The 24,510-nt window shown below is 46.7% G+C and overlaps 1 protein-coding gene across 2 annotated transcripts in view; it reads right to left on the minus strand.

The window, feature by feature from the left end:
* LOC135899735 (solute carrier family 35 member F2-like) overlaps nucleotides 1–24,510 on the minus strand; it is a 236,920-nt gene that overhangs the window by 79,867 nt on the left and 132,543 nt on the right. The window contains exon 1 of one of the 2 annotated variants that reach the window (XM_065429063.2): nucleotides 23,592–23,731. The exons of the other annotated variant lie outside the window; for it this stretch is intronic. Coding sequence (XP_065285135.1) covers nucleotides 23,592–23,716 — 125 coding nt within the window. The 5' untranslated portion in view covers nucleotides 23,717–23,731. Of the gene's footprint in view, nucleotides 1–23,591; nucleotides 23,732–24,510 lie in introns of those variants that run through there. 2 annotated transcript variants of the gene reach the window in all.

Consider the following 24,510-nt stretch of genomic DNA (forward strand, 5'->3'; position numbering starts at 1 on the left):
TATATTATCCGCAAGCACAAGCTGTCGGCTAAACGGATGCCGATATTGACTAACCACTGCAGCACATTGAACACCAAGCAAGCTTTCAAAAGTATAGATTTAAAGCATTTCACGCTTAAATATAGATTATGTTTGTACTGCATTGAAGAAGAACGCGCAGTATGCACTGCTTCGAGAAAGACGAAGACGGCGAGTTTGGTCTGAGCCCTGTGCCTCTATTACTTGAGCTGTGTAACATCTCGCTGGGGCGCTCTACTTTCTGGGAGCTTTATTATAACATAGGAACACCTCTCGACAATTTGGTGGAGGTGCTGGGCCCTTTACCGACCTGGAACTGCGCAGCCGGACGCTCCCTCCCATTTCTGCCATCCCTGAGGACGCCACGCAGCCCGATCCTCCCCAGGCATCACCTACCGCTTGCTCCGGTGCTCTACGCCAACAAGATCCTTCTGTGTTCAGCGGCACCGATGATCATGACGTGGAGGATTGGCTCTCGTCATACGACCGCATGAGTTCTCGTAACAAATGGGATAACACAGCCGAATTGACTGACGTCACCTTCTATCTTTCTGGAGTCGCTAATCTCTGGATCCGGAATCATTAATCTGCCCTTTCCACCTGGACGGCATTTACCAATTCTTTCAAAGAAGTCTTCAGTCGCCCTGCTATGCACAAGCTTCGCGCGGAACATTGCTTGCGCCGTCACGCTCAGCAAAAGGGTGAAAACTTCACCAGTTACGTTGATTATGCAGTTGACCTTTGCCGGCGCATTAATCCGCCTATGTCCGAAGCTCAAAAGATAATGAATGTGATCAAAAGACAGAGGCTGACGCTTCCAAATGCTCTTGGTGGAAAATCCTCAAACGGCTGACGACGTCATTAAACTGTGCCAGAAAAACAACACACGAGAAACAGCACGAAATATTGGCGGAGAGAGGTGGTGGAGGTGTACTGAAGGCACTGGGCGCGTCACTGGTGAAAGAAGAAGACGACGAGAAGCGCTTGCTTGCCCGCTTTGCCATAACACCAACTGACTTGCTTCGGCCTACCACTGCAAAACTAAAACTAGTGCCGCTAGGCGAACACCCCCGTTGTATTTGGCGGAGGTGCGGGGTTTCTTTTCGATACCCTGGAAGAGCGCAGTCAGACGGTGGCAGCAGCTATTGAAATGGATGATCCGGGACCGTCCAAGAAAGCACGGCCACCGTCTGCCCTTGCGCCATCCGGCAGCGCGATCCCGCTATATTTTGCGGAACAGACGATCACCACGTGGAAGACTGGATGACCGAATAGGGCCGTGTAAGCGCTTGTAATAAGTGGGACGACCATGCCTAAAGAGAGACAGAAGAAAGGGAAAGGGAAAGGTATGTCATGTCCTACCTAGGACATGACATACCTATGGTTCCGCAATCATGAATCCTATCTTACCACCTGGTCGACTTTCAGGACAACTTTGTCAGAGGTCGTCGGCCGTCCCGCCGATCACCGTCTTCGTGCTGAACAGCGCTTGCATGGTCGAGTTCAACGCCAGGAAGAGAACTTCACCCGTTACATAAAGACGTGCTGTCGCTCCGCAACTCATCTATGGACCAACTCATCTATGCGCCAACTCATCTATGGACGAGGCTGACAAGATCAAGCACGTCATGGAAGGCATCTATGACTATGCCTTCCAGATGCTCGTCGCGTAGTCCCCGGACGATTGCCTAGGTCATACAGCCCTGTCAGCACTATGACGAGCTGCGCAAGCAGCGTGCCTGCGGACACCGCGGATCTATCTCTCGTCGATTTCGGCCGCGACGCTACCGACATCACTGATTTAATGCCGGATATGCAGCAGTTCATCCGCCAGGAAGTCGCACGCCAACTCTCTCTGGCGGCTAGGACACCCAAGCCATCCACAACCTTGGCTCCTTCGCTTCGTCACCTAATTCAGACGCAAGCTGCCGCGGCGTTCCCGCCTGCCTCCCCTCCGCAACATGTTGCTGGACCGCTAACTTACGCTAACGCTGCCGCCGGGCCATACGCTCCTGCAACTGCTGACGCCTACCGGACCACCAGTAGCTTCCATGTGCCGCCGCGACCTTCACGTCCAATCCCCCTTCCTTACTCGGCCGCTGGAGCCCATGTCATCAGTTGGAGCAGAGTTGGAGCAGAGGGCGAGAACGCGCCGCAGTTCTTGGAATGCGTCGTCGCACGCCGGGGACCAGGCCTATAGGTCAGAACTGCCGGTGAGAAGCTGCGTCAAGGAGGCGATGATAGAGGCAAAGTTACGGACGAAGCGTCGGAAATATGAGCATAGGCTGATGAAGCTGCGAAGCTTTTTCATGGTAGTTGGTTTTGGGAACTCGGTTACGGCGCTAAGCTTCGTAGGGCCCGGGAGGATACCGTCTTTTGAAACCACATGACCGAGTACAGTAAGCGTGCGAGAGCCAAAGTGGCATTTCCTAAAATTTAGTTGCAGTCCTGCAGAGGAAAGAATAGCGTTTTATGTCCGTCCACTGCTCCAGTTCTTTTCTTCTTTCGCCAGCATTTTGCGCCATTGCTAGCATGAAGGTCAAAGATGAATCAACCAGCCCATATAAAAATGTTGACAGAAACAGTCGAGTCCTAGTTATTGACCTTTACACGTTTATGTTACTAAAGAATGAAGAACGTTTACGCAATACTGGTTTTTCTTTGCTTGTTTGTTTTCGTTATACCGTTTTGCACTTGGCGCCCCTCTGGGAGCCCTCGAGGGACGCCGAGGATAAGCAGACCCAATGCCGGAAAGCGCTGTGTCGAAACGAAAGGCCTCGATGAAAAATAAAATATGAAGGATAGTATCAGCACCCATCCTGCCTTTAGGGCAAGAACACTGAGCAACATCGGGCGCGCTGCTTATCAAAGCTGGCGGAGAAGATGAGGTGAGGGAAGCTAATGGAAAGGTCGGCAAGAGAGTGCTCGCTAAGCGCAGGTGCTCATTAGCTGTTGTGGCCCGCATTTCCCGCAGCCAAAATTCATTCTCCTCGTTCCCGCTTGTTGCTTCATTTACCTTCAACATCATTCGGCGTGCACGCCAGTTTTGTTTAAACGCGATAAAGGAGTGGGACACAAAACAAGAAATAAAATAATAATAAGACCAGACACCGAAACGACGCGCTTAAGCACATGCGCAAAAGTGAGCGAAGAGCGTGCGCTCGTCATTGCGTTTGTTCGGCACCGCCAGTGCACGCAACTTCCACAAACAAGAGAAGACTCGATATAGTCGCTCCGCCGCTGATGCGCTGCAAGCCGTGCCGCCGTGCAGCATCGCTCCATGGCGCTGCCGGCGCGCGGGATCTTTCTCTTTCCGGCCTCGCTATGCAGTGCTTCACGGTGGCCGTATATCACGCAGTTATCGTCTCGCACAGCCGCAGCCGTCGTTGCGTGCTCAGGACTGCTTTTTCGCACACGCTTAAGGTTGTCGGGAACCGTCTTTCTTTCCTTCTTTTTTTTTCCTTTCTCCATCGCACGGCAGGGGGGCTCAGTACTGAACCGCAACAAGGGATGAAAGGGCGCGCGAAACAATGCTGATGACGGCTGCTGCCGGCACTTTCTGCTGCTGGTCGTGCCAAAGGCGCATACGGGGCAACTCCCCGCTGAGAGCGTCGGTCGGCGTGCGACGCTGAAACATTCAGGCGATGATCACCGCGTGGCTGCTTCCCCGCAAGACGAGCCGCCTAGCGACGCGGTCGTGGTAAGAGAGAAAACGTGGTGGAAAGGGATGGGGGAAGGGGGGTTGCTAGGTTTGTCCGCGTGATTCCTCGTTCCCCTTATCCCCTTTCCCCGGGAACGGTCCCTACCCTTTCTTTCTAATAGCGCACTCCTGCAGATTTCGTGGCTGCAAGAAACAAAGCCAGACGCCGCTCCAGCAGAGAAACGCCGTGGGGCGCCCCGTCGGCGGATGACATTTCCCTTTTGTGCCCAGAGCGCTCGGCGACGCCGCTGCGCGCATTAAAGCCGGCACAAAAGCGTCAACCGTATTTTTGCGGTGAGACCGGCGCCTGCGGCACACCCACTGCAAAAACAGATTAAAGGAGACGAGAAAGTAAGGCGAAGCAAAACTGCAGCAGAATAAAATAAAAAAAGACGGAGAGAGACAGGACAACTATTATCTTGCTTTGTCTGCTGACGCTACATCAGTGCGGCGCGGAGATAACGGTTGTCCGCTATAACAATGCATGTTTATTAAAAGTGTAAATTTATCATACCATCCCATAGAAAGTGGAGTCATAAATTTATCCACCTAGTTATGAAAAGTTTAATCTACCGAAGGTAAACTAAAGACGACTTCCAATCTGTGAGGCGGGTGCGTAAAGAATCATCTCCACAGCTACAGCAATGGGGAATTTAGCCACGCAGTCTCCTTTCCACAGCAGAGGCCAGCCAGCCGCCGCTTATACTTGGTAACTTATCTGCCCTTCCCATACTTTATTTACATACGATACCGTTACGGGCCCCGTGTCGCATGAAATATGGCGTCGGCGTCCCGCATCCGGCGTCGGTACCAGTGTTGACCGCCGTTTCGGCAAAAATCGTTCAGAGCGGTTCACACCAAATCACGCAAAGCCTCCATCTAGGGCAAAAACTTACTGAAGAAATTAAATTTATCAAAGTAAAATACGTCAGAAGAATCGTAAAATCCCACTTACACACAACCTACGAACATGATAGCGTCGATTGTAGTTTGAATATACGAGAAAACGTAATTATGTTACGCGGAAACTCAAACAAACCCCTTTTCCAGCGTTTCTACCAATCATAGACCGGCCACGGCGTCCGCCACTTGCGCGCGCCGGCGCACACAAATCTTGGAGGCCACGGAGCGGCGCGCCCGGTTCCTTGCAAGAGCTCCGATGGCACTCGCCTCCACCGCATCGCGGCCCACGCAAGGGGCGGCGTTTCTACCAGAAAGCTCGCCTTCGTGCATAGCGTTTGGCGCCAGCGTTTCCCGGTAAATATTACGGTTACATAAGCTGCAGTTGACGGGAAGCGTGAGAAACAGTCAGGGATTTTAATGCTGTTGCGTACCACTCTTAAAGGCGAAGCTTAAGCGTCCTCCAATTTAGTTTCCTCCTTCTTGATCCACGACAACGTACAGCCGCACCTTAATTCAGGGTTAGCCCTAACTGTCAATTCTCATCCTCGTCATTCCTCATGCACGTCATTTTTCATCTCCGCATCCCATAACCCGACCACACGGGGGTGCTTTCGATCCCGATCGAGCCTGACGGAAATGAAATCTCCTCATTGCGGTTGGCTCTCTTCCGCAGCTTGCGCAAATGAGCCAATCCCGATCGTTCTCGGTCGCAATCAGAAGTGCCCCCCCCCCCCCGTGTGACACCAGTACAAAGCGGTCCTCTCGACTACTTGCATAGCCGGGGCACACAGGTCACATGTCTCCCTCCTACCAAAAAATTTGAGTGAGGATCATCACTAGTCTATTTTCATGGCCACCGCAGGACGAAAGCCTCTATAAAAATATCCAATTACCCCTGTATTGCGCCAGCTGATTCCAACTTGCGCCTGCAAATTGCCTGATTTCATCACACCACCTAATTTTACGCCATCCTTGGCTGCGTTCCCCTTTCCTTCGCACCCATTCTGCAACCCTAATGATCCATCCGTTATCTACCCAACGCATTACATGGCCTGCCTTGCTCCATTTCTTTCTCTTAATGCCAACTAGAATATTGGAAATCCTCGTTAGCTCTCTTATACAAACCGCTCTCTTCCTGTATCTTAATGTCACGCTTAGCATTCGTGCCATCACTTTTTGCGCGGTCCTTAATTTATTCTCGAAGCTCCTTCGTTAAGCTCCTGTTTTCTTCCCCATATGTTACTACCACCCGTAGAATGCAATGATTGTGCTCTTTTTCCAACGAAAGTGGCAAACTCCCAGTCAAAATTTGTTTATGCCTGCCGTATGCAATTCAACACTTTTTAATTCTTCTGTGAATTTCCCTGTCATGACTGGTGTCCCATGTGAGTAATTGAACAGATGAACGAACTCCTGCACAGGCTCTAGAGGCTGACTGGCGATCCTGAGTTCTTGTTCTCTTGCCACGCTATTGAACATTTTTTCTGTCTTCTGTATATTGATATTCAACCCCACTCTAACACTTTCCTGGTTAAGGTCCTCAGTCATTTGTTGTAATTCATCCCCAGTGTTGCTCAACAGGACAATGGCATCTGCAAACCTAAGTTTCCCGAAATATTCGCCTTGAAGGAAGGTTGCTGTGGAGCAAGGAGTGGTACTAAAGCGACTGAGAGAGAGAGAGAGAAAATAATGCAGAGAAAGGCAGGGAGGTTAACCAGAGGTAGTTCCGGTTGGCTACCCTGCGCAGGGGGAAGGGTTAATGGGGATAAAAAGAGAAACAGGGTGGAAGGGGGAGATAGAAAGAAAGGGAGACAAGCACGAACAAAGCGCGTACACTACATAGCGGTAGGGGGCGGCATTCTTAGAGTCTGTCGTGAAGCCCCGTAGACCGCAAGAACCTTAATAGCGCGAGTAAGGCCTTCAACGCGGATGTTCTTTGGGAGCATTGGCCTAAAGCTTTTAGTTCTGAAAGTGGGCGATTGTCCAACTGGTCCAGCACTCTGCACATCACTTGTCCCTCAGCACTGTATCGCGGGCAGACACACATAATGTGTGCGCGCGTCTCGTCGATGTTACTTGTGTCGCACGTGGGGCTGTTGGCCATTCCTATGAGGAAAGCATATGAGTTTGTAAAGGCAACGCCTAGCCACAGACGGTAGAGCATGGTTTGTTCACGTCGTGGTAATCCAGGTGGGAGGTGCATCTGTATGTCCGGAGACAACGAACGCAACCGACACATGGTGAAAACATTTGAGTCCCACAGGGGCAAAGTACACTCATGGGACATCAATCGCAGCTCAGCCGCAGCCGCAGCGACTGAAGAATACAAAGAAAAGGCTTTACCGTGTCGCTAGGCATTTTCACTCCAAGTGCGCATGGCATAAATACCACACCGCTGAAAAAACGTACCTATCTCTTGCTAGTCCAACAAAACGTTCTTTTCTTTCGACTACTTTACCAAACATTCTGCGGAATAATTCTAAACAATTCTGGAATATAAATCCGAAGCGTTCACCACCACTTGCACTGCTTGACGATCAAAATAACCCTATTCCCAATCAGGAAATCACAGAAGTGCTGAATCATGTATTTTCTTCTGTGTTTACTAATCAACCCAAAGGTGAACTTTCTGAATTTCCATGCTGAAATTACCATACCGTGCCCACAATCTCGTTTAGTTCTCATGGCATCAGGAAATGTATTGATCCTTTGAAGCTGTCATATTCACCTGACATCGATGGTCTCAATTCACAAGCCTTAAAAATACTAAATATGTTACTTACGAGATTTTATGTAATATTTTTCAGCAGTTTTTGTCGTTACGAGTGATGCCGGATGACTGGATACTGGGTAAAGTTAGACCAGTCCCCCAAAAAGGGTCGTTCATCATTGTGTTGTAGTTAATGCCGAATTTCTCTAACCAGCGTCTGTTCGAAATTAATGGAACGTGTACTTTATTCTCACATTGCTACATTCCTAACGTCTGTCAATTTATTTCACCCTAACCAACATGGCCTGCGTAAATGTGTATCTTGTGATAGCAAATTAGCTCCATTTATAAATGATATAAGTTCTAACCTTGACCAAAACATCCCAGTTCATGTCCTCTTCTTAAATTTCGAAAAGGCGTTTGACAAAGTTCCGCATTGACGGTTTCTCCTAAAAAAATTATCCCTTGCACCTTGATCCTCTTGTTTCAGACTCGATGTGTAATTTCTTAACTAACAGACATCAGTTTGCGTAAGCTAACAACCACTCCTCCTCTTAAAAGCCTCGTTCATTCTGGTGTACCCCAAGGAGCAGTCCTTGGGCCCCTTCTTTTTCTTATACAGAATAAAAACTTACGATGCAAACTTTCTTCTAACATTAGCCTGTTTGCTGACGACTGTTTCATATATCGCCCAATCCTTACTAGTAGCTACAACCGCACACTGCAAGATAACCTTCACAAAGTTACCACTTGGTGCAACATGTTGCTAATATCACTGAAAACTACGCAGACTTTACTAGTAGCTTTTCATCGTCGGAAGCATCACCACACTCCGGAGTACGTTCTCTGCAACTCGGAAATATCATCTGTGGAGTCATGCAAGTACCTTGGCCTTACACTTTCAAGTGACGTTTCTTCGTCTCTTCATACTACGAACATCACTAACGAAGCCCATCGCGCACTTGGTTACTTCCGTCCGGCAACTTTCGCTTCGTACCCACATCCTTAAATGTACTGGCTTATCTAACTTTTGTCAGACCTAAGCTAGAATACGGACCCTCTGTTCGGGACCCACACCACACAGCCCTTTCTAACACTCTAGAAGCAGTTCAAACTCGTTCAGCCCGTTTTATTTATTCTGATTATTCATACCCCGCTAGTGTCTCTCAACTAAAATTAAAAGCAGGAATTTCCAATCTACATATAAGGCGTCATATTTTTAGATTGTGTCTTTATCACAAATTTTACCATTCTGCTTCTATACTTCAACCATACTTCCAGTGCACCGTCAATCTTGTCGATTACGTCACGAAAAATCTGTGTACCCTCTGCCTGCCCGAACCATTGCGCATCTTCAATCATTTTTCTTGTGAAGACTGCCATGGACTTGAATTACCTTTCCGCCGACGCCATGGACCAATCCTATCCTCATCATTTCAAGGCTCCATTAAATCCACATTTCACATAAGAGATCACCCACCCCTCATGCAGTACCCCACGCCGAGGCCTTTGAGGTATTAATAATGAATATATAAATCTGATTATGAGGCACGCGGTAGTGGGGGACAACGGAAATTTGGACCACCTGTGGTTCTTTAACGTACACCTAAATCTAAGTACACGGGTTTTTTCGCATTTCACCCCCATTTAAATGCTGCCGCCGCGGCCAGGACTCAATTCCACGACCTCTTCCTTAGCAGCCCAACACCATAGCCAGTAAGCAACGACGGCAGGTTGGTATGTACCAAAATTTTCATAGTATACCAAGATTATAAGAGGAACATAAATGACAGGTCATGGCATGAATGTCACGACACGTGTGTCATGTAGGACATTCAACAGCCGTATATGTCTTGGTGCTCTCATGGTCGTTTCGTTAACTTCGTAGGCGCCCTGCACACTGCTTCGCATAACATCGATTCTCCAAGGGCGTGGGACCACCTCGCTTCCTTTACCATATAGTTGCTATATGCCGTTGAACTGCACAGAGGGGTATACCACGCTTTGACAAACTGTGTCCCTTTGCCCCTTGGAAATGATTATCTTACACTTTTAATGAATGCTGTAGCATGTTTGTAATAATGCTCGCAGCAATGCGTTCCTGTACATGTCCAAGCTGTATGGCATTGCAATCATGCTGTATGAGAACGTTTTGAGAGAAGTTGAAAAAAAAATTCCTTGCAAGTTAGGCGGTGGCTGGCTGCTTTCGTTAGCGTTATAGGTGGCTGCATGAAACGGCATTTTGAATTTACTTTGCCGATATCTGCTGCGTATTTCACTGAATATCATGTATACCTCCATGGGATAAAAAGTCTGCGCGAGTTGAATTACGCAATGAATTTTCAGATGCGTGCCAACCGATAACAGCTGAGATAACTCAGTTCAGCGGGAGTTTAGCTAATGCATGCGTAATCTATTTCACAGACTTGTTTACTTGTAGATGCCACTGAATTTCTTAACAGCCTCGATAGGAAAAAATGGGAAAAAATTAGGTCTTCAGCGCAATTTAAATTTTATTGTTCCTCTGCTGATTTTCCTTTACTGTGTCAGCTGCCTGTATTTCTAGTGCTGCAACGCAAGAAGGTTGTGTTTGTAATTCTACCTATTACGACTCGATCAGGCTTCCAGAAACTTGTTCTCGAAGTAGTCACCGGCGTAAATTTACCTATTTTTTACGCCTGTCGGTTCAGTTACAATGATGTTTCCGCACCGCGACATTTAGTATAAAAGTTTTTTTTAAGAGGTCCGTGCTACTTTTTAGTCATTTTTGTGTACAGGAACACAAGTTTTATTGCACGCACATTAATTTAGTAACCCCCAAAATTTGAACGTTGCTTCCACGCAATAAGCTCCAATAAAACTCGTACATTGGCACAGCCTTTTCCGCGGCAATGTCTTCACCCTGAACGCAGAGACGTGGTATTGAGGCACCACAACATGGCAGCGCCACCCCTCGAGTGTGTTGTAGTCACTATACTGAAATAATATTCCACAGTGGTCCCTGAGCGAAAACATTACAACCACGCGGTCTCAGCGCCTGCACGAATGCACTGGAGTGAAGGTGTGTTTCTCAACCAACTGCTAGTTGTTGAGCTCATCGTATAACATTATCCAAACTCAATATCTGTGTAGATTCGAAGAAAACTATTTAGTCGAAGCCCTTTCGTAAAAAATGGGGGCGAATTGCCCCCCCCCTAACGCTTTTTTTTCTTCTTTTTTATAAGGTGAACCAGTCCGGGCCGGGAGGCACCACCAGCTATGAATATAGAACCAAAATATGCTGATGCGGTCCGACAGGGATGCCAGGAATATGGTACAACTCTGTGAATAAAACAAAACAAAAAACGATCCGGAATCTCGAGCCTGCGAGAGTGAATGTCTAGCGAAGATGTTGAAAACCATCACTACGACTTCTGAAGGAGGTATGCAACGCTTTATTATTCAGTTCCTCCTCCAACGCATTATTCAGCCACAGGATAATGTGGGTGTGCAGGCTTCCCCTGCGCTGGATCCAATTCCACGGCAATACTAGCGCCGCGCTGCTGGTCGCATTGCCATTTCTTCTTCCTTTGCCGCTCCTAGTATTCACATTGCTCCTCGGCAGTCCTAACAATGCGTTGCCACCATAGCGGTGCTGCAACAACAATGAAATCAGTTGCAAGGCTGGTTCCTTTATATATGAAAGGCTATTGACGTCACTCCCCGCGTCGCCAGTTGCAGTCGCCGCGGCGGTTTGCGCAACAATGATCTTTACCGGGAAACGTTTGCGGGGAGCGCTACGTGCTTCGCATTGTTAGCAGGAGCGCCTTATCATCAATTATAAGGTCCGGATGCTTGTTTTGTACTTATACTTTGTTAAAACGAATGCTGCTCTGCATGTTGCATGCGTGATACCAGACAATGTATGCATTTTTCGCTTCAATGCCTGATGGTATGTTTCTTACCCTCCCTTCCTGGGGCAGAGGATCGAATCCTCACCGCGGCCCTATCTGTTTAGTTAGATGAAGGAGGGTGCAGCGGAACCACGAGGCGGAAAGCGGAGGGGAAGGGTATGGAGAAAGAGTAAGTAGAAAAGTGTAGCGCCGCGCCGGACGGGCTACAAGATGCGCCGTTTCTCAGCCATGGCTTTCTGTCCGCCATGGTTGCTTATTGGCTTTGGCGTTACGCTGCTAAGCACGACATGGCGTGATCGAATCCCGGCCACGGTCACCGCATTTCGATGGAGCCGAAATGCAGGAACACCCTTCTATTTAGACTTAGGTGCAGGTTAAATAACTTCGGGTGGTCAAAATTATTCCGGAGTCCCCCACCACGGCGTGTCTAGTAATTAAATCGTTGTCTTGGCACGTAAAACCCCGTGACGAATTTTAAAATAAATTTCACGGCTTTCTGACGACGGCGGGCTTGCACGATGAGCCAATTGATGTTCTTGCATTGATAACGGACGCACGTCAGTATCAGCTCTTCATTTAGACAAATGGGTTCGCTCTGAGGGAACGCCGGCTTCCAGTCAGGTAAAAAGTTCTACGCGTGCACCTCCAAATGGAGTGCTAAATTTCCTGAGAAAACATCGCACCACCTCCTACTGAAAACAGATGTCTCCAGTCGCTACGCTATGCATTACGGCTGCTGCTATTGGCATGCGATGTTGCAGCACAGGCTGTGCATTTTACTATTTGCGAAGGGAAAAAGCAATATCCCAAGGGGTCCTGACACTTTTGAGAGTTCTGCTGCGGCAGTTTTGCATTACCCGCAGTAGTACATATTGCATCTGGTGCCGCAGATGCTCTGGGACCCGCAGATACACATGATAGCCTTCACTTCATTATATGCGACACTATTGCACAATGGGCTGTTCCTGTTGTGCTCCTGTAGTATCAAGTAATGCGTTGAACGCGAGATCGTACGACTTTCCCTCATCTCGCTCTAATAATAATAATAATAATAATAATAATAATAATAATAATAATAATAATAATAGTAGAAGAAGAAGCAATATGCGCGCCAGAAGCCATAAAAATTACACCACACATTAGGAAGACACTTCTAAAACGGTACTCTTGAGTAAATAAGATGCTACAATCCGCCACAAAAGTTTAAGGGGCACCTGTTCCTCGGCAAATAATTGTTTTTGCTCTATCAAAGTGTGACGCTTCTATTTAAACAGATGTCTGCAGAGAACGAGATAACTACTACGGACTGAGGCTTTGAGATTGAAGCTGTGTCCTCAGGCGTCACGGTTATTTAGCTCTCTCGAAAATCCCGTGTCCTGTAAAGCTTCGTCGCGGACAGGCGCGGCGTTAGTGGCTGCACGAATTAGAGCGTTTTTCATTTCCTTATTTACCAGGGATACACGCTCGTGCTATGCAGCGTAGCAGTCCCCTGGCCCAATATGAATCTTAGCAGAAGTATTGTTGAACTTATCTCTAAAGGCGACACTAAAGGCCAGAACCATTAATATTGATGGTTTTGATGATTAACCATTTGTACTGCACCCATGCAAGCTGAAATCAGCCAACCATCATCAGAAGCGGGTCTGGGAGAATATTCACTGACATCGCAGTGCAAGCACAGCGCTCATTTGCTGTATTTGTTCATGACCTGCCCTCCAAAGCAAAATGAACGACCACGGAGCACACCCGCCGTTTCCATTTTTTACAAACGAAAGCGGTTACCTTCTTTCCAGCAGACCCACCATCGTTTGGACCTCCTCTTCACAAACAGATTTCTTTACCGTACCTTCTCCCTTCTCAGCCTTCAAAGTGCGGGTAATTAGGGTAACAGCCTCGGTCAGTGCGCTAAGAACACAACCAGTTGTGAATAAATCCGAGTGCGCTGATCAGCAGAATGTTCTTGACACGCCAAAACATAATCAATAAAAGAACAAAACGAGAACTAGTCTTCGTTTAAGGTTTAACCCTTTTTTTGCCGTAGTTTTTACTTGTTTATGCTTCATCTTTATGTTTTCGTAAACGCATTGACCGTCCGGCACAGTTCCGGTGAAGCATTCTTGCGTTTAAAAAAAATTGTACGCGAGCACACGAAACAAAGGAGACACAATATCAACAGCGTGTGTGGTCGTCGTGAGCACAGTATTATAGCCTTGTGTAGAATTCTATAACATGAGAACCAACGCGGAACTGCCTTGCTGCTAAGCGGCAAGAACAGCGCAACCCTCTCGTTTTTTACATTTGGACAGATCAAGCGGCGTCTAAAGAGGGTTGCTTTATTTCGGGACTGAACCAATTTCCGTGGTCAAATACATGCACGAGAACACAAGGACCCCAAATATACGCTCATGATGCTGCCACAGCACCAGTTTCCATAAAAAGCACTGACTTTGTTCTGCTTCTTCTTCTTCTTCTTCTTCTTAATAAATCAATCAAATTCTAGCGTCTAATGGAAACAAAATTTCAATTCAGGATCTCTCTTTTTTTGTTTGTTTGTTTTTTCGCAAAACTGAAGAAATTAGGAAGGGCACGCCATGTTTTCCACTAGATAAGTCCGTAATACAGGTTTTCAGCTGGGCAAGTCTGAAAATTTAAGCGAGACTGCGATTCAGGAGCTTCAGTCAAAATCACCTTTCAAATAGGTTGTATTTGATTTTTAAGAGCGCAATCATTCTCTGCATATCAGTTCCGCAAACCTTATCAAACCAGCGTAAAAAACTCTCGTTTTGGTGGCGTTAAGACTCGTTACCACGCCTGTTCAAATCGATCACCGATGATCGATGATGTCGATCGCCAATTTCGGCAGATGGAAGCCATCCTTTCAGATGCCTTACGCTATCCAGTAAGTGCCTAAGGAAAATAGCTTTCAGGAGCAGTTTTAGTTTTCTTTTTGCGGCAAAATTGACTTTTCTCCAACTTTTGGTAAGCTGAGTCCAGCGTCGTTGTGGCGGGAATTGAAGTGGTCCTGCTCATTTCGGATTCCAAAAAGAGAGAGGGAAAAAAATGTACGCCTGGGTCATAATTACGGCACCTCAAGATAGAACTTTTGTAATCAGAACAGTAGCAGTGGGTCATAAATTACATCGACCAATTTACGATCTCACGGCATTCAAGAGTGATAATCGGAATGAAACGTCGCTGTTTCGCCCGAAAGGCGAAGTAGTGATTGCGATAGCAAATTATTAGATAGTCATACGCAGTATGGGTAGTACGTTTATCAGCTGCATCGATTGCTGTAAACATTCGTTTATTGGCTAAATTGACAAACACGGTGTGATGCGCGCACAAGCAAACACGTACGCATCGCACACGACGAGCGCGCACAGTCGCTGTCAAATCCCTGACGTGATAAAATTGACCTTCGTGCTTCCTCTAGCTTCAACGCGAGCTAACTGGCGATAACACAGCGCACACGAAGCTATAAACCCTCGGCACGCTCAGACTCTGTACCCATCGCATATCGGTTTCAAGAGAGGTAGTGCGCCCACGCTCAACCACATAATTGCGCAGCCGCCGCCGTAGTAGAACGACCTCCTCCGTCCCCCCCCCCCTTTGCCTTGGCGCGTTTGCTCCCCGTCCTCCTCCCTCGCGGGCCCGAGATGGAGCCACCACACTCGTCCCGGCCTGGCACGAATTCACTGGCACCCACCGCATACGGAGCGTGGTCAGGATGTTATCGAACTATAGGACTTTATAAGGAACATCATTGCGAATGCGATGACAACGACGGTAATGCACCTGGAGTGTCCATACAATTGTTATCGCAATTAAAGAATTCCAGCATGGAAAGAGCGGTCCGTCCTTGCCCTTGATCTGAACTAGTGTTTTTTTCAACGCTGAATGGCATGTAGTTAGTGGAATTGGGTAATGTGTGGTTATTAAATGCGGTAGTCGAGTCTAATAAACATCGTCGGCGGGCACATTATGTACAGAATTTTATGTTGTTAACAAATTAGTGGAATCGCTAGCCAAACCACCGTCCGGAGGAAGCCATGGAAGTTGCATGGTCTGTTGTTGTTTTTTTCTTTTCTTTTCTTCAGTTTAGGTTTTACATGGGAGGCCGAATATATGTCGCTTTCTTATCGATGACAAAACTGCTTGAGGGCCGGATATTTTCAGAAGGTCGATGCGGACTTTATAAGCAGCAAAAGTGTTACAGTATCCAGATTTGCAGAAGTCCCCAAGTTGGAGTTCTGTTCTTTTTCGAAAGCGCCTATGCATTGTCCAGATGGTTCGTCCACTCGTCAAATCTGGCGTCGATCCCATCAATAGTTGCCGCTTCGTGTAGGGACAATTCCCCATGAATGAGTCTTACGCAAGCGTTCAAAATAATATAGACCTTATTGACGACAAATCTTAGAGCCCTTTTTAAAGGGGAATGTTTGAATTAATTGGAATAAATTAGAATTAGATAACGATTCCAGCATTTTAATGTTCAAAATTGTGCAAGGGATGTTAGCTGACGCTTGTTTTGACAAAAAAAGGAGATTTCAGAATGTCTCACAGTTATAAGCTTCATTATTGCAACTTTTATCACGATGCTGTATTTGTAGAAGTGATCCTATTTAAACACATTTATATATATCCATGTTTACCGTATTCACTTTTATTATCATTTTCCTACTCTTCTACATGTGCTTGTGTGTGCTGTGTTTTCACCAACATAAATTGACGGATGTTAGGACACAAACACTGAAACACATGTGAACTGCTCAGAAACAATTGTTTTCTTGTCTGCTTGAAAATCGTCATTATACGGGCGTTTCTGCGAATACTTCCAGCAAATAAAAATAACCTGTGGCTGATAGTGCAATTCTAATGTAGTCTACTCGAAGAGGCGGACACTACTTGCACAACAAATCGAAGTGGCTAATCTACTAACTAAAAAAATCAATAATTAAGTTTTAACTTGTTACCTTACAATTGCAACTTACAGATCTTAGCGCACGCGAGACTGCAAGGCACATCCCTTGAATAATTACGTAAACGACAGCATTTTCGAGATATGCACCATCAAACTTGCTGTAAAAATGCATTGTCGTTCCACTGACTTTTACAACAAAACGCCGTTTTATGCATTCAATCACAAAAGTAACTGGACCACCAATGCATTTCTTCGCAAAGTTCGGGAATTATTTAGAAACTGGTGTCATCCTAAGAATTTTTTCCAAATGGATGTACCTTACGAACTCCCAGGCTCCAAGTTATATATTTCAATGTGTGCTATAAAGTAATTAGTTAAATAGACAGTGATTTATCGTTAATTTTTCAATTATGCATATCGATTTATCGCAAAGATAATTTCCGCCTGCTTGGCCAATCCAGTTCAAAGAATATGTGCGAGGTGGCGCGAAGAGGTAGCCGCCGTAGCCACGGCTTATTTACGCCGACCAGCTACGGCGCCACGGTATATCGGGAGCGGCCGACACCGTGGCCGCCCAGGTGTAGCGCGCGAGCGTGTTCTATTCGCGCGCTAACTGCACGTAAGCCCATCTACTTTGCCTGCTCTGGAGGCGATAGTCGCGTGCTACAGGGCGCCCCTCCTAGTGCGAAGTGCGATAAAGTCCAATGGTAAAGTCCGGGTAAAAATGTACAGATGGTGTCGTCGTTGGTAGCGTTGGGTTCACGCGATCCGAGAGAGATGTACCAGACAGCACCGGCAGCGTAGGTTGTGAGCGAGGCGCAGCCACAATGCTACCATAGTGCGAAATCGCCACCTGCCGCCGGTTCTCGTAGATGCCCGGGCCTGTATAAGTCGGAGCTCCAAAAGTAGACCATCTGGCAGCTCGTGTCTTTCGTGTAGATAGCGCGAATGTTGGTTACTGATGTTGTTGACGTAGAAGTGATTATCGAGCTGAAAAAACCAGATGGCAGAGGTGCTCCTGCAAAACTTTGGCAGGCCATGCATCCGCGGATGGTGTGAGCACAGAACATGGGAAGGCTCGCCTGCTGCTGGTCGCGGCGAAATCTGGAATGTCGATAGCATCCGGGCAGCGGTGGTCGATGAGCGCATCGCCAAGGTTGTACTTGTGGCGTCTCCGTTTCTGCGAGTGAAATTTGCGCCGAGTGGATCCGGTGGAAGAGCCTCTGGAAAACCGGACAGCTTGCGGGAAACGTCCAAGGTAAGAGAGCGGCGGACCGTAAAACAGCCGGAAACGCTTACGTTTGGCCCAGTGAATTTCTCGGAAAGAGTCGTCGCTGACAGTTGTGTCAGCCATGACAGACACTGCATGGAAGTTTGCAAAAGAACTGTCCAACTAGCTGCATCGGCTAGCTATTATGACGTCGGAACAAGAGCACGAGTGTTACGAGTGTTGTGACGGGCCCCTACCATGAAAATTTTCTCATCTGTGACGACAGCTGCCAAATGTTCCTCATTCGCGGCCAGGGCCAACATAAGCCGACATTTTGTTTCACCTTCACTTTCTCTGCTCCTCCTCCCTATGGAACCCCTTGAGGTTCCATCACACGGCTTTTCCCATTGTTGTCGCCAACACAGTCAGCTCAGAGGCTAGACTTCTGATGATTCTCCGTGGCTGGCATTCTTCCTTACAATTTTATTAAGTTGACAAGTGGTCAGATAAGCCACACGATCACTACAGGTTACTTCCTTAAGAGAATCATGTTGGAGAACCCAGTGGTAGATCTTGCGATGAATTCTTGGGCTTTTAGAAACCTCTGAAGGAGACCAGCCGACCTCGCTCAATGACGAGGTTGCGGACGACATAATCCAGGGCTTGCCATTTCCCGGAATATGGCCAAACCAGCATAAAACAAGGACGAAATAGAGATGAAATCTTCAAAAAACGTTTGACGAAGCGATGTGGAGAAACGTTAAAAAATGAGAGGCAGAATTTGAGATCAAAGCATGTGACAGTAATTACGGCCGCCCTGTGTTAAGGAACGCTTACCAATCATTTCTATTGAAGAAATTGGAAGTCTTACAACATAAAGCAGCTAGGTTCGTCATGAAGCAGTGTTCTTACGTTCAAGCATTTCAGCTATTAAAAATATTATCGATCTGCCATCACTCGAAATTAGAAAAATATGTTCTGCCTCAGCATTTTTTTACGAATTTTACCATTATCCAATAACTGTACAACATTGTTAATTCAACCGAAGGACATTGTCCTTTCCCGCATTGATTAAAACCAAAAGGTTCAGTACCCGTTTGCGTGCACGGATCTCGTGCGCTTTTTTTCTTAACCTGTCCATTAAAGAGTAGAATTCCCTTTCAAAAGCTGCCGCCTTTATTAACGAACATCATGTATTTGTGGACAAACTTAAAGAATTCCTTGGCAATAATCTTTAACCTAACTACACCTGAAGAAGTATGTGGGCAGTCTGGTTTGCACAGAATTAATATATAGCCACGTGCATTTCATTTCATGCACGTAGATGCGGCATTTACTTCGGCGTATCTATATGCATAATTTTGATTTGATCACTTAACATCTTGCTTCACTTTGTTATGTCATTACAGTTTTTACATGTTGCATCTTTCTGTATATATGGTCTCCATCCCTATGTAATGACCTCAAAGGCCTTTAGGGTAAATAACATGAAAGAAAAGAGAAAAGGGGAAATAAAGCACTACACAGCTCTTAAGTTTCATACATATGCACGTTTTCAAATCCGATACTCCCAATGAATTGATAATTACCAATTACATCCAGCCACTACCCCTTAGAAAAAAGGCTTGAGTGCCTTGCTTTACCCCCTTCTAGCAAATTATTCCTCAATCCATTTCATCATTTCTCGAAGTTGTCAGCTATAAATACTCGTCACCTGAAGCGGGACTTCCTAGCGCCATATTTAGCACGGCAAAAATATGTCCAATTTTTCAACGAACTAGAACCCATTTTTTTTTTCTTTTTTGTGAGTTGAGTATGTGATATCGCAATGACGGTTTTCTGCTCTTCATCGCAAAACGTTTCTTCATTGCTCGCTTGTTTCTATGGTGTGTGTTTCCCAACTTTATTGTAGCGCAACACGTAGAATACAAGCCCTACTGCAGATTCATCTTTATGCGACACGGCTCTGGGTCCGAGTCCGGGCTTACCCATCGCGCCAAGCGTGGACGTGGAGAACCCGATCGTCAAACTACGTACCATCAAAACTTTCTCTTCCCTGCTTCCATCAAAACTAAGTCCTGAAATTCCGCCCAAGTTATGTCCCGAAAGCAAGAGCTTTTCGAAAGAAAACCGCGCACAAATGCATTTACACATGTCGGCACCCGGAACGCCGCGCGCTTAGCAATGAACTGGACTATCTGCATCCCCTCACATTACATGTTAGTGCGGCAAAGCACGCTTTCCAGGCAAGTTCTTACGGCCGCATGCGCTGCAAGATTTCCGCCAAGAAATTAATCCGTAAAAGCGACAAGTTATTTGCGCAGTATACCGACAAAATAGACACCTCATGAAGCAAGAACACCTTTGTGGTTTTTGCTTATCTTTTGCAATCAAATTAGGAAGAAACGCCTTTGTATGAGTCATGCCACAAAAAAAAGAAGTTTCCTTAAAGCAAGGTTTGTACTTTCCCTCAAGCCCACCTAAAGTGAGAAAAAGCACGCTTTACAGTTATCCACCTAGAAATAAGTTGGGACGCTTCCCAAATGCCGCCCACAAAGTGTGCAGCAGTAGTGAAAACTTGACAGCCAGCGAGTCGCTTCGCTAGCACAGCTGGCCAGTCGTACACAGGACAGTTCCAGCGTCGCGTGTTTGTCATGCGACTGTGAAAGCTTAGCAGTTGCACGCGACTGCGGAGTGCGTGGTGCGTAAGGAGCCGACCAGATATAGGAAAAGCGGACCCTATTACACATCTTTAATGCGCACTACAGAGACTGAAGCACTTACGCAGTACGCTAGTTGCACATTCACCGGATGGGCACTGATTAAACGAGTCGCAACCGTGGCTGCAGGTAGTCGCAGTCGCAACGCATGACCGCAGGTAGGCTAAATTCCACATTAAAAGCTAAGTTCCTTTTTATCTATATTCAAAAGGTAGAGCTTCTTTTTTTTTCCTTCTTAGAAACTGGTCGATGACACCAGCACGCCGACACATCATTAAAGCCTGGGGACATTAGCCGTCTTTTGAACGAGAAACGACGAGCACATAAGGCACACAAAACTTCATATGTAGTGAGCGTCTTTTGGCAAGATAGCGAGGTCATCGTCTGCACCAGTGACTAATCTACTACACATTCACGCATCATTTACTTTTCTTGTAGCTAGCGCAATGCAACAGGCACGTTCCTCAAGACCTCGGCTCTTCGCTTTAGGGCTCTTGCCGCGGCTGCATCACTTCGTTAACGTGATTAATTGAAGCTCAAACTTCCCACTTTGTGAACTTTGAGGTACAGAGTACCGACTGTGACTTACGGCATGCTAGAAAGGCTTACTTAGATCACGTTTCTCGACCCACAGGCCCGGTATTTATAGGCTGAGAGAAGAGACTGTGAGCCAACGGGTTTCCTTTTTTTTTTTTAATGAAAGTCGCCGCATAAGGCCTAAGCCGCATAAAATGTGGAAGCTCAAAAGCTCCCCTGAAAGTTATCATTTTGCCATTTATCACAGGACATCCTATGTCACCTTTCAAACTTCCTGACGAAAATTGTGACACAATAGAAAAAACTTCGTAGTTCCCTGCGCCAAGACTTACCTCCCATTCCGAGGAATATGAGTACTGCCCGTTTATTTCGTGGCCAAGTCACGTTGATATATAGTATGTTTATAATATTTTCTCTTCAACAAAACGCGCAGAAATAAATTAAAATTTAATTTTGTAGTTTTACGTGCCAGAACCGCGATATGATATGTACTGGAGGACTCTGGAATAATTTCGAACCCGTGGGTTCTTTATTGCTCGGAACACAGACTTTTTTTACATTTCTGCACTCCATCGAAATGCGCTGTGGCCAGAATTCGATCGCGCGCCCTCTGACATATCAGCGCAACGCCAAATACAGTACACCAACATGGCGGGTAAAAGTGCATAACTAGCAAGAGTGACAAGTACCTACATATTGCGCGCAGTAACTGCCGCAGTGTCTCGTGTAGTTTTAGCTGTACCGCTAGTAGCTTATTAGTATAGGACGAACTGCTCGGCTAGTTGGTTATACATGTCTATTGAATCACAGCGCACATGAAATTGACAGGGACTGGCAGAGTAAAGAAAAAGACAGAGTAAAGACACCACATCACTTGGTGGTTCCTAATCTGTCAATCCCTGTCGATATATTGCACCCTGTGACCCAATAATTATTAATCTAGGCTACATCGCTGCTATAACCGAAAGCAATAACTCGCGAGATATCACGCGCACTAACAGCCCCAGTGTCTCCACAGTACAAGTTGCATTAGACGCTCTCAACAACACGCAGTTTTGAATTAATCTGCACCGACCGATAGGAAGGAGACAGAGATAAGGAAAAGTACAGCTGTTGGGAGGTCAGTTCCCAATCTACATGCAAGGCAGTGCTGCAAAGTCCTTCATGGAAATGTAACTACTTGTCTCATTATCAAGACACTTCAAGCACTCAAATAAAGAGCGCAAGAGAAAGATTAGATTCGCTTAGCCTGCGCGCAATCAGTGCAACGATACACCACAAAGAAACAGGCGAACTCTTGAAAATATATTTAGAATAGGGGCAAAGCATTCTTCCCGTAATAACGGCTTGTCAAAGCTCGCACCATTCTTACAGTCCACAGGCCATGGCAGAGCGCAGGCTTTCACGTCTGCCCTTGCAAACCAGTGCCAGCCTAACAACGAGTACCCGACTTGGTACACCGGTCCAGCGACCACGGTGAACGAATTTTTTTTTTCGGAGCCTCTAAAATTCGCCCGGTAAGAAATGGAAACTCAGTTCTAGAACCCGATTCCCTCAAAGAATTGCAATGAATTTTGTTATTTGTTCTGTACTTAAGGTATTGCTCTGGCCGAGCAAGCAGATGATGCTTTCGTTTCTCTTGCAATGCATGCATGCCTCGTTATCCAATTTAGTGCTCAGCAACTAAATTGCACAACCTCTTCTTAATTATTCTTTTTAAATGCATTTTTTACTTGATTACTGTAAGTTTGTTCTTGAACGTATGAATCGTAATACCGCTGTCATGTACGTGGGCCTTTAGGTATTTTCAAGTGGTGTTACTTCCGCTGTTACTTGTTTTGACTCCACTCCTTTCTGTAACGCCTTCGGGCCTTGAAAGTACGTGAAATAAATAAATAAACTGAAAACTTAACTAGCCAGGTCAGACGTTTCCGCAATCTGTACCATCGCCAAAGGCACTCGCCACAATTTCTGGATGGATTCACTCAATCAATCAATCAATCAATCAATCAATCAATCAATCAATCAAATCTTTATTTCCAACGACAGTTGGTGGTCCCTTAGGCCAAAAGCGGAAGTAACACCACTTGAAAATACCTAAAGGCCCACGTACATGACAGCGGTATTACGATTCATACGTTCAAGAACAAATTTACAGTAATCAAGTAAAAAATGCATTTAAAAAGAATAATTAAGAAGAGGTTGTGCAAATACAACAACGGAAGAATAGAACAAATAAAGTGAATATATAACTACACTCCAGAAAAGTAGTACATTATAGTTGAAATATTCAATGTTCACGTGGACACACATGATAAAATGACGAAAATAAACGTGTTACGAAGAGTAATGAAACATACTTGATCATGTTCGGGCAGTATAAAAGACATTAGAGAGAGGTAGAAAAAATTCACGCATTTCTTTTTTTTTTGTAAACGTAGAAAAGTTGGCCTCTTTCTCTTCATATTTATTAAGTAGGGACGGCAGTGTGAATCTAAGAGACTGCAAAAAATAGGTCGTGCGAGAACGAGGAACAAGCCACTTGTTGGCGCTGCGGGTGCGTGAATCTGTGCAATACATGCTTATATTAGATAAATCTTTAATAAACACTTTGAGTTGTTCGTTTGGGAAGGAATAAGCCTACAAAAAACGAAAATCGAACATGCGTTTCACACTGAATATCTTATAGCGGGTAAACAATGTAACTGGAGAACTATTGCGCGGGACGTTTGCAATATACCGAAGTGCTCTTTTCTGCAATAGGTGAGCGCATTCTGCATTCGTCACTTGTCCTTCGGTTTTGTCTCGTTCGCTGGGACACCACGCTTCCTAACTCGTTGAAAGGTGCGCCTCAGGTATACAGTGCAGCCGTCCGTCCCTCATCGGCATAGCTTAATCTTATATCTTGTTTAGCGTTCCCCTAGAACGCTTTCGAACAAAAGCAAGCCTCCGTAATATCAAAAAACAACCGGTGCTCACAAAGGATGCATCTCGGGTGAACGCTGAGTTCCAGTGGCAAATGTCCTGGTAGCGAATGTCCTGTACCGGTGGCGAAGCTGGAAGCCATGCTCAACTGCGCGAGAGAGCGTTAGGGAGGCCGTCATTCCTTTCGCCCGACGCCGCGATCGCGTTATACGCGGAAACGCACTTTCCTCCCCATTGAGCCACGTGGTAACAGCGCGCACTTTTCGCTGGCGACAACCTCAGCAGGACGAGTGACGTCTGCGCGTCGGATGGAAACGTACCCGCACTTCGTAGATGACCCCGAGCTTGGCCTACACGGCGAGCGAGAACCAAATTGCCGTTACCCTGACGACGCGATGCGGCGCCCACTATGGGAAGGGGCGAGTGGCTACGCGCCAGCCACGCGGCGTCCGTAAATACAGGAAACGCGCGGACGAGGCGCGAACGATGGCGCGGCTAATTACAGACGCGCGGGCGTCGCGGATGCGGCCGGGCGAAAGCTTTTTTTAGAGAAAACACACCGTGGCTGCCGCGAAGCAATTCCCAGGGGAGAAATGGATGCAATAAGGGGATTTGCCCGCCGAGCGTACTTCGAGCCGCGGGGGACGTTGCCTCTCTTTTTGTTTTTTCCTCGCAGCGGCAACATGCAACTGTCATCTGCGCTGTGCGCGCAGCAAGCGACGTGCCCCTCCCGTTGCCGGGGCCCACAGCATCTGATGGGTCAATTAGAGAGTGGCGGGCGTCGTTATGCGTCAGCGTGCAAATGTGTCGGTGGCCGGGCACGCGCTCGCACGCTCATTCCAGCATCGTTCTGAGAAAGGCGTTGCGGAGCCTCGCCCAAGGCTCGGGATGAGGATGGGTTTCTTTGGCGCACGTCGCACACCCGACGAGAGGCTCTCTCCGTTCGCGAGACCGTCCCGCGCTTTGTGTCCTC

The sequence above is a fragment of the Dermacentor albipictus genome, chromosome 5 (assembly GCF_038994185.2).
Source record: "Dermacentor albipictus isolate Rhodes 1998 colony chromosome 5, USDA_Dalb.pri_finalv2, whole genome shotgun sequence".
Classification (NCBI taxonomy): domain Eukaryota; kingdom Metazoa; phylum Arthropoda; class Arachnida; order Ixodida; family Ixodidae; genus Dermacentor; species Dermacentor albipictus.